Raw genomic sequence first — 11,610 nt, 5'->3', positions numbered from 1 at the left:
ACAAGAGTCCAACGCTTAACTGACTAAACCAGCCAGGTGCCCACCCCATTAATATATGTTTTTTTTTATTCCAGTTAGCATACAATATAATATTAGCATCAGGTATACAATATAGTGAATCAACACTTCCATACAACACCCAGTGCTCATCACAGGTGCACTCCTTAAATCCCCATCACCTATTTAACCCATCCCCCACCCTCCTCCCATCTGATAACCATCAAGTTGTTCTCTATAGTGAAGAGTCTGTTTCTTGGTTTTCCTCTCTCTCTTCTTCCCCCCCTCCTTGCTCATTTGTTTTGTTTCTTAAATTCCACATGAATGAAATCATATGGTATTTGTCTTTCTCTGACTGACTTATTCCACTTAGTGTAATACTCTCTAGCTCCATCCATGTCATTGCAAATGGCAAGATTTCATTCTTTATTATGACTGAAAAATATTCCAATATTCCATTCCATTCCAATAAGATTCCATTTATGGCTGAATAATATTCCATTCCATAATATACCACATCTTCTTCATACATTCATCAATCAATGGACACTTGGGCTGTTCCATAATTTGGCTATTGTAGATAATCTGCTATAAACATTGGGGTGCATGTATCCCTTTGAATTAGTACTTTTGTATTCTTTGAGTAAATATCTATCATAGGGCAGTTCTTATTTTTAACTTTATGAGGAACCTCCATACTGTTTTCCACAGTGCCTGCACCAGTTTGCATTCCCCCCAACAGTACAAGAGGGTTTTTTTTTCTCCACATCCTCACCAACACCTGTTGTTTCTTATGTTGTTGATTTTAGCCATTTTGACAAGTGTGAGGTGATATCTCATTGTAGTTTTGATTTGTATTTCCCTGATGATATATGGAGGTCAAACAATATGCTACTAAACAATGAATGGGTCAACCAGGAAATCAAAGAAATAAAAAAATACATGGAAACAAATGAAAATGAAAACACAATGGTCCAAATCCTTTGGGATGTAGCAAAAGCAGTCCTAAGAGGGAAGTATATAGCAATACACGCCTACCTCAAGAAGCGAGAAAAATCTCAAATAAAAACCTAACCTTACATCAAAAGAAGCTAGAAAAAAAGAACAACAAATTAAGCCTAAAGCTAGCAGAAGGAAGGAAATAATAAAGGTTAGAGCAGAAATAAATGGTATAGAAACTAAAAAAACAATAGATCAATGAAACCAGGAGCTGGTTCTTTGAAAAAAATTAATAAAATTGATAAATCTCCAGCCCCACTTATCAAAAAGAAAAAAGACCCAAATAAATAAAATCACAAATGAGAGAGGAAAAGTAACAACCAACACCACAGAATTTCTACTAATATCAGTATCAGCACTCAAATCCCTGGAAATAGAGAAATTTTTTATTTTCTAAAGAGGAATAAAATGACCCAGTAGACAAAAGTTATGCTTTATAATACAAGAAGAAATCATTCATTTTCCATAATTTGTTTTTATCTTGACATGAAATTTGGGGTTTTATTGTTATTCAGGTATTTATATGATAAAGATCAGGGGCAAAGATGGGTAAAAAGAGATTGAAATGCTTACTTATTGGATACTTTCTCTGACATTTCTTTGAAATGCTAATGATGCTTTGAGTAACTATCAGATTGGAATTCACACATATTTAGTTCTGTACCTTGGCATGAAACATCCACTTATCAAAAGAGAAGTGTGAAATTAAATGAGACAAATTGTGAAAACAGTTTAATCTATATACTTTACCTCAGTTACATATAAAAAAATAGTAAGAAAGTGCAAAAATTCTTTCCAAAGTATATTTTAAAAATATATAAGCAGAAACAAAGGAGTAAATTCCATGTATTTACTGTGTCAAAATAAGTCTTTATTGAATATCTAATACAATCACTATTGAATATCTAATACAATACATTTGTAAAAATGAAATCCTTTAGATTAAAAATTGTTGTAATAGCAGAAACATATATTTAATGTGTTCTGTGCCACTGGCATTGTTCTGCTTTACTTCTATTATTTTATTAAGTCTTCACAACAGTTATAGGTGTATACTATTACTATCTTTGTTTGCAGAAGTGAAAATATAAACATTACCAGAATGTATTTTGAACAATGTATTAATTCTTCTTTGAAAACTGGGGTACAGGCTGAATCATTTATCTATCATGGTATATCAACCACTTCAAAACTTAATGGCTTAAAATAATAGCCATTTATATAGCTCATGATTCTGGTGTTTTTTTCTGGTCTGGGCCAGCCTCAGCTAATCTTGGCTAGGTTTTTTCATTCATGGGTGGTCAGTTGGCATATTGGCCTGGGATTGGTAGGTCATGGATGACCTCACTCAAATGTCAGAAAGTTGGCTGACTATTGTCTAAGGTGACAGAGATGGCTGGGCTATCAACCATGCCTTTTTACTTTAGGTTTGTTTTGTTTTGTTTTTTTCATTCTTTAACATCTTGGGACCTTTGTGACCCTGGAGGAACTGCCCCTCCCAGGGCTAGCTAAATCTTAGAGATAGTAAACATGCCTTTCATATGCCAACCAACCAATCCAGAGCCATACCCCAACCACACTCTGGGCCACTTTTCACCGGGCCTAATCACACCAGGGCCAGGTATCAAACAACTAGGGATAATCCCTATGCTCCAGAAGCTGCTGAAATGATTCAAACTAGCCAATCCTAAACCTGATTATCCTGTTTCACCCATTCCTTCACAGAGAAATCACAATAAAGGCTCTGGCCCACCTTTTCCCTCACTCATTCTGCCTCCTAACTAACTTTGGTGTTTCCCCATGTCCCCCACCCAGGGCATGGCATCCTCCCTCCTCTTGGAATCTATAACAGTTTATCTTTTCGATGGCAATTGTCTCCTGATCTGTTAGCCTCATCATACTTGAAAAACAATAAAGCCTATAATTTCAAACAGCTGGGTAATGTATTTCATCATCTCTCAGGCGAGTCTGGGCTTGTTCACCTGGCAGCAAGCTTGCAAGAGCAGCCAGAGAGCAAGCCCCAGTGCACAAGTGCCTTTCAAGTCTCTGCTTCTGTTGTGTTGGCTCTTGCCCCATTGGCCAAAGCAAGGCACACGGTCATGCCCAGAGTCACGTGGGAGGAATGGATCCAGAGTAGGGTGTGGCTACAGGGAGCTGTTGCATAGTGGGGCCATACCTGCCATCAATCCACCAAATTAGCATTTCGGGAGCTTTTATATCGACTTCTTATTCTCTTTGATTTGAGTAATCTTTAGAGTTTGGCCATTGAAATAAGCAAGTAGTAGTTGCCTTTTGACAACTCTTAACAAAAATGTTACCGACTATCATGATGCTAAGAACTATTATTCAAAAGACAATGCTTATATGCCAATACCTAAATTTCCTTTTACTTAGGGAAGTGATTGCTTATCACTAGAGGACTTGGACAATATAAAGCATTTTGAGGTGATTATAGTCATTTTGGTAAAACCACAGAGGGGATGATAACCTAATAATAATATTCACAGAAAACTTTAGATAAAATTATGCCCCTAAAACTCTCATTTATCATGATTATGGTCAAAAACCTCTTGACTGAGATTTACAGAATCTTTTTCCCACAATAGGCTGATTATTGTCAATTTTCTTTTCATAATCAAACACTTTGGCCTTCTTTAGCAACTTTCAAAATAAAATTCTAAACTTCCTTATTTCTGAATTCCTCCTTCCTTATTTCTGAATTCCTCCTTCCTTTTACATTACTTACCCATTACTGTCATCCATACCAACCTGTTACATTGTAAAGCACTATGGACCCAAGTAGCATAGGAACAAAAAGGAGAAAATACATTGGAACAGAATGTCAGGTTTTATTTCCTTTTGGTATTATCTTGCTTCCATGAAAATGAAAAAAAACTTTTTTAGTTCACTTATCCCAAATTCCAGGAATAATCATAAACAGGAGAAATACGTCCCCTCCCACAAAGAGTCTACTTGCTTGCCTTTGAACCCTAGATTGTTCTTTTATCTAAATAGTAATATATTTTCCAGGCCAGTGGATATGGGAATCTGATAGATCTTAGTTTGAATCTCAGCTTAACCTTTTACTAGCTAGGGAAACTTCAGTAACTTGTTTAAGTGTTCATTTTTACTTCCAAAAAATGGATATAATAGGCCATAAACTCTAGCTTTCAAGAGAGTTCGGAGCTGTCTTCACTCACTCTCCACTCACTATTCTACCCCAGGAAGGGTCTCTGTCTTGAGGGAAGGACTAAAGGAGTTATTATCAAGGACATACTTTTGCTACATTGGAAAGGGATGCAGTTTTTGTGGGAAGACAGAGAAATTATTATAGTACTGGGTGGGCACAGAGTGCTCCTCCTTTAAATTGTTGTCTTTTGGACCTCTCTTCCTAGCACTCTTCTCTCTTCCATCTCAGGATATCATTGTGACAAGGTTAGAGCAGGGGGACACCTTCTACTTGGAAAACCAAACAGGAACCAGGGTTAGGTATGGGGATATGCAAGGTCAGGAACAAACCTGCCTCAGTCAGCAACTAGGGAGAGAACGTGTAGGGACTTGGGACCAAACTGTAATAAAGAAAGTTGGTTTGTCTGTAGCATCCTCTGGGCAAATACCTATTGAGACTTATTATGGTTGCCAATTTGTTTAAATATGTGAATGCAGTATTCTGGCTATATCTCTATCAGATAATCATAATTATTATTAATCATTCATTTCACAGGACTGTTATGCAGATCAAATGTAAATATAACTCCTAATTCAGTGCCTATTAAATAGCACATACCTGTTAATTTATGAAAACTTTGGTGTTTGGAGTTTATAGTAATAACTAATGTACTTAAAATTCAAGTCAGCAAGTCAACTTTGGATTTGTTATTATCCACCACATTGGCTATTTTTGACTCTTTCACAAGATTGGGTTATGAGCTTATCAGGTAATTTAACTTTTGATTGTGGCAAATATTCAGCTATATGAACTAAAATGACCAATCAAAAAAATATACTGACTTCCATTGCTAAGTTCTTTGGCCAGGGTTTTACAGTATATATTTAAAAGACAAATTAGGTCATAAAAATGCATGGTATATTTTAAGTCCCAGAGAACATTTATGTTTTATCTTAAAACATTTGTGTTTTATCTAGAAAAAATTACAAAGCAGTAAATATTTCTTTTTTCTTTTCTGCATTACACTTTCAAAGATCTGAAAAAATTAAAAATAACTAATGCTATTTCAGAGAAGAAAGAAAAAGATAGGGACGCCTGGATGGGTCAGTCATTAAGCGTCTGCCTTCAGCTCAGTTCATGATCCCAGAGTGCTGGGATGGAGCCCTGCATCGGGCTCCCTGCTCAGTGGAGGGCCTGCTTCTCCCTCTCCCACTCCCCCTGCTTGTGTTCCCTCTCTCGCTGTCTCTCTCTCTCTGTCAAATAAATAAATAAATAATCTTTAAAAAAAAAGAAAGAAAAATATAGCTTTGTGTTAATAGCTCAACATCAGTTTCTTGTAAAAGAGTCTCACTTTTTAGTGATATTATGGATTGCATTGTTTGCCTATGTTAAGCCTGAACAAATCCTTTTTGTCTAAAGTATATAACTTATAGAATTATTCTTAATTTTATATTTTATATTTAAAGTAATATTCTCAGTATTATTAAATTACTTCTTAATTTAAACCTTAAATTACTTCTAATTATACTTCTTTCAAAGATTTTGTTTCTGAATTTATTTTCTGGGAGAAGGGCAAAGGGATGTCATTATGTATGATCTTGATTTACCTGCCTGATGTCCTTCTGCACAATGATTCATTTATTGTGAAGGTTTGGACATGGGTGTTTCACTTTAAGAAAACTCAGTTTTGTTATTCAATATAAAGTATATGCTCTGAGGACAAGGAAGAACAATATAAAATTACTCAATTAGTACTCAATTCATATCTTTGAAATGCACCCTAAGGTATGTCAAGAAGATGTGGTTCATACACACACACACACACACACACACAAATTCATTTTATACATGGTACTATAGGGTCATGAGTGTTTCATAAAGTGAGGACATCATTGTACCAACAAATAAAATGTCTGGGTATTGCACAAGTTTGAAAAGGCAGTGCTGTTGTATCAGCTTTTGGAGTCCTTATAAACAACCATCCTGATGTTCTTCCTCTCTTTTGCAGATGGCCCTTCTCAGCAGGAGGACAGCGATCCTCTAAAAGAATATGATCCTGGGCAATTTGCAGGCCTTCTCCATGGATCCTCTCCAGCCTGTGAGTCCCCTGAAAATCCATTTCATCTCTATGGGAAAAGAGATGAATGTGAAGAAGGACAAGATGAAGTCAGTTTGGCAAATAGTCCTTTGCCTTTCAAGAAGTCTCCAATAGCAAATAACTCAGAAACTTCGGTAAAGAAAATTAAACCCAAAGTGGTCAGTCGAACAATTTTTCACAAAAAAAGCAACCAACTTGAAAACCATACCATTGTTGGCACAAGAACAACTAGGAGTGGATCCCGGAATGGGGACCAGTGGATTATGAACACAGGAGGATTTGTGGAGAGAGCCTGTACCTTGGGGAGAATAAGGTCATTGCCAAAAGCCCTGATTGACATGCATTTATCAAAAAATGTCTCTAAATCAGATTCTGATCTCATTGCATACCCTTCAAATGAGAAAACATCAAGAGTTAACTGGAGTGAATCTTCAACTGCCGAACATAGTTCTAAAGGGAATTCTGAAAGAACACCGTCCTTCACTTCTGAATGGGAAGAAGTAAGACTTGTTCTTCTTGTTCTTTATATAAGACTTTGGAGCAAGGGAAGTTTGGGGGAAGAGTTTTCAGTTTTTTGAGTCTTTCAGAGGCAAAAAACAAAAACAAAAAACAAAAAAAATTAACAGACACATACAGTTCCAAGTGGAAGGGCAAGATTCTAGGGGTAATGCATGATAATTTCGCAGCTAGTGTAAAAACAAACACAATTCCACACATGTGGAGAAATCTATTGTTTCCATAGAAATTGATATCAAGCAGAAGTAATAACTAGCTATGAGGTACAAGAGAATGTTCACATTATGTCCTACCAAGCACTGCAGCTGACAAATTGAGAAAAAATCTTTGTATTCCTGCAGCTCTGTATCATTCTGCTAGTTGCTAAATTCTTTATTAGCTCGTCCCCCCTTTAAAGTATCTTATATTTTCAGAAAAGCTCCTTATAATCTTAACCTTAATGGTAAACAGAATAGTCCTGGCTTGGGTTGCCTAGGTGGCTCAGTTGTTTAAATGTCCAACTCTTGATTTTGGCTCAGGTCATGATCTCAGGGTTGTGAGATTGTGCCCCATGTCATGCTCTGCACTGGGCATGGAGCCTGCTTAAGATTTTCTCTCTCTGCCCCTCACCCACCACTCATGCTCTCTCTCTCTAAAAAAAAAAAGAAGGAAGGAAGGAAGGAAGGAAGGAAAGAAAGAAAGAAAGAAAGAAAGAAAGAAAGAAAGAAAGAAAGAAAGAAAGAAAGAAAGAAAAGAAAGAAAGAAAGAAAGAAAGAAAGAAGAAAGAAAGGAAGGAAGGAAGGAAGAAGGAAAGAAAGAGAATAGTCCTGGATCTTCTCCAAGTGCCATACAATAAACCCAAATTACTTAATATTTCCCTTTTACAATTATCAGAGAGACATTAAAGAAAAATATGTTGACGTCATGTATCACCAATTTAAGCTCTACTTAAAGACAAAGTCTTTCATTTTATAGAATTAGTTAGAAAGTAAGCGCCATTGCAAGGTTATGAAATATCATCCTTTGTCCCTAAAGAGGACTACGTCATAAAATAACTAAGTTCCTTGCCTTTTCTTGAATTTCTTCAAAAAATGGACCACACTCTCCCTTAGCATTTCATTCTAACATGTCACATTTTCTCCCTCAGAAAACTGTGCCAGGTGGATTGGGTTTTGAAGCACAATAGGTCACTATAGTATTCTGAGAACTAGAAATGTCTGATATTGACATTCTGAATTGAGCTATTTGGGAAAATCACTTAATCTCTCTGCATCTGTTTCAGGGTGAGCAAAATGGGACATTTAAGTAATGCTTATTGTCCTCTCTGAAACCTGCTGTCTTACTCAGGTTGCTAGGATGATGATGAGGGGATTAAACCATAAATGGCTAAAGCTTAGATAGTCATATCTTCCTATAAATACTGTACTACTAGATTGATAGTCTATTCAAATCTCTCCATTTCTTATATTTATTAACTCTGTGAATAACATCCAAAATCTTTTTGGAATGCAGTAGGATTAATTAACATTTAGCCTATCTCTTAGAATTAAGGTGTTTCCCCATGCCTGGATTCTTGCGATTACGTGTCACAAATCAGCTTGTGGCTAGTCAAGCCATTTAGTAAGAACTAGGTTCCAATGGCCACACCCGCAGACTGAAACCCACCCCTTCCCCAGTCAGAGAGATGCATGCTCTGAGAACAGGAAGAATGCCTGAGAATGGACATGTTCACATGAATTTATCCTCAGCCCATCCCTTTCTGAGTTTAAAGAATACACAATTCCTAACTTACTGACCCATGTAGGTCCAAACAAAGTTCATTTTAAGAAATATAAAGAGAAGATCTGATTTTGAATATTTAAGAAAGGGAAACATAATTCATATTTTAAAAAGCAATTCAAAAGATGTCTGCTTCCTTTTAAACCTTTCTCAGTCAGTCTCTTAATTGTGGTATTGCAGTAGTAATATCAAGAATATATGATGCTGGCATTTGAAAATTATATTAAAATGCAATGCTAAAAGTGAATTAATAATTTATTTATATGGCTTTTGTTTCTCACAGATTGACAAAATAATGAATTCCATAGATGTTGGAATTAACAGTGAACTTAAAGAAATGAATGGTGAGACCACAAGTAAGGAAACCTTTCTTTTATGTTGTAATTAATAAATGTGCTCAAGAACTAGCTAGAAAATTATAGGAGGCTTTAGATAATTTCATGTTTTTATCATAATAACAGCAGCTATAAATTATTTCCTTCCACTCATATCAAACAACCATGACCTCTAAATATCAATTTTAAGTACATCAATTCAGCACATTGAGAGATTTTTTTTCCCCACGTGCTATGCCAGTTAGCATTAATGGAGTTTCAACTTTTGTAGAGCTAAGTATGAAGCACTTCAGTGTGTTGTGGAATATTATGACCTGATACACTACGATTTCCCATTCAGTGAAATGTCCCTATCATCCTGGCCAGAGTGATTAACAACTTACCCCCAGGTTATAAGCTCCAGTATGGCAAGAACTATGTGTTACTCATCTTCATGTATCTCAGAATGCCTAGCAGAGTGTCTCACAAATAGTTGATTTTGCAATCACTATTTAATATATTACCCTTATGAAGTATTATTTTTTTCTCTATAATTAAAGCTCAGAGTGGAATTCCATTTGCAACTTTCTTTGAAGACTTTTTGCTTCATACTAATGGGTGATGTCAAATACCAGATAGCTAAACCTAAAAATAACAGTCCAGTTCATGCTAGAGAAACTACTATTCTGGAAAGAATCAAAAGATCTGTCTACATTTCTACCCAGCCACTAAGTAGTGGTATAACCATAGATTATTACATAGATCTATACAATTTGGAGTTAAAACAAGTGATTGCTAAGCTCTCTGAAGAACTCATGTTTAAGTTAGTAGTGATAGTTGATGGTTTTGTAGAGATGATAAGATTAAGGTCTGTGAGAGAGAAGTCTAAATATATCATAGGATAAACAGCTATGGGATTTTGTGGCCCTTTGACTAGTCACCGGGGCTTTTTATACAGCACCCCATGTGACTCTTAAGCACGGAAAAGTTAGAAAATGGCTCTCTTATGATGCACTGGGCCTGGGTGGATGAGAAGTGACATGGAAATCTGAGGTTGCAGTTACTGAAGGGGATATTCAGGCCTAAATGAACACCTCACTCATTTCTCCTATACTGGGACAGGTGAGGAATTACTCTAATATGACTGGACCCCATTTTAATTAAATGATAATTGTTTAAAAGGTTACATAATTTTTTTCTGAAATGCATATTTATTTTAGATTTTTAAAACTGAAAAATTATCCAAAAAAGTACCAAAATTGTGTGCATATGTCTAATGACACAAATATGACATTAGCTCTGTGATAACATGTATAGCCAGGTCTCTCATACAGAAATGCTGATAAACACTGAGGATTTTTCTAGTATTCAGAGAACTAGCCTAGGAATGTATGTTGCTACATAGTTCTTCCAGACATGCTTACAGAATAATTTCAAGAAAGTGTAGGAATGCACATTTTTAACTGATACAAAGGTGAGCTTTTATATTTTTTTCATCAATAGAAAATTCCCTGACACTGAGAATGTTCAGGCAGGGACATAGAGCTTCTCTACTGGAAGACTTAGGTGATATTGAACATTAATGCTCTAAAATTCTTCAAACAGATAATACCACAGAATTATAAAAAATATAAATATGACTGTAATGAAAGGGTAATGTTATAATAAGGGTAAATGTTAAAAATGCCAATCAGGAAAAGCTGCCTTTGAAGGGCACTTTAGTAGTAAACAAATCCACAGATTATCTCCCCTAATTCTCCTCTTTCTGCCATTTATACTGCCATCCTACCCCCGCCTTTATTTACTATTTTTCTACAGTGATAATGAAAATGAAAGTAGAGACTCAGCCCGCACAGATTCATTACTATTAATAATGTCTGGTTCTGTATGTCCCTTAATTTTTGCCTCTTAATTGTATATTAATTATACACTAAGTGATTGACCATGCTGTGTGGCATTCCAGTTGGCCTTTAGGTCATTGTGGATTACAACTTTACTGGGCTGCAGGCTTTTCCCTCTTGTGGCTAGATGGACTAGAGAGGTGATAACCCCATGCAAATTCCACAAATATTACTGGGTACCACGGGTGGTTGGGAAATCACATGGTGAAATAAAAAGTCTGACAGACGTGAATTCAAATCTCAGTTCTGCTATTTACTAGGCTCTTGACCTTCGGCAACTCATTCAATTTCCCGACCAACAGAAATGAGTATATTGATATACGATCATTGTAGAGACATGTCCAATGGCATATAGGTGGGGTCAGACTTACGTAGATATGTATTAAATTTCAGCTCCCCACCTTGCCCTACCACAAGGGAGATGTGGTGTTTGACACTGTGGATATACACATGTGGAGATAAACACACATTAGCCCTTTCTTTAAGAACTTCATGATGTCAGGGTATGTGCTCTGGTAAGCGCTGTGAATTGTGCAAGACTGTTGAATCTCAGATCTGTACCTCTGAAACAAATAATGCAATATATGTTAAGGAAAAAAAAGAAGAAGAAGAAGGTAGCAGGAGGGGAAGAATGAAGGGGGGAAATCGGAGGGGTAGACGAACCATGAGAGACGATGGACTCTGAAAAACTAACAGGGTTCTAGAGGGGAGGGGGGTGGGAGGATGGGTTAGCCTGGTGGTGGGTATTGAGGAGGGCACATTCTGCATGGAGCACTGGGTGTTATGCACAAACAATGAATCATGGAACACTTCATCTAAAACTAATGATGTAATGTATGGGGATTAACATAAGAATAA

At 36.3% G+C, this 11,610-nt stretch overlaps 1 protein-coding gene across 12 annotated transcripts in view; it reads left to right on the top strand.

Moving 5' to 3' along the window:
- Nucleotides 1-6,136: 6,136 nt before the first annotated feature.
- The window catches only part of ANKS1B (ankyrin repeat and sterile alpha motif domain containing 1B), a 432,537-nt gene continuing 427,063 nt past the window's right edge, over nucleotides 6,137-11,610 (top strand). For all 12 annotated transcript variants that reach the window (XM_081822238.1, XM_081822237.1, XM_081822236.1 and 9 more), the window contains exons 1-2: nucleotides 6,137-6,763; nucleotides 8,821-8,893. In XM_081822238.1, coding sequence (XP_081678364.1) covers nucleotides 6,152-6,763; nucleotides 8,821-8,893 — 685 coding nt within the window. In that variant the 5' untranslated portion in view covers nucleotides 6,137-6,151. The remainder of the gene's footprint in view (nucleotides 6,764-8,820; nucleotides 8,894-11,610) is intronic.

This window comes from Leptonychotes weddellii, chromosome 5, assembly GCF_054177405.1.
Source record: "Leptonychotes weddellii isolate Sample4059 chromosome 5, ASM5417740v2, whole genome shotgun sequence".
NCBI lineage: Eukaryota > Metazoa > Chordata > Mammalia > Carnivora > Phocidae > Leptonychotes > Leptonychotes weddellii.
The sequence above is the reverse complement of the archived record's forward strand: the minus strand, read 5'-3'. Positions and strand labels throughout refer to the sequence as shown.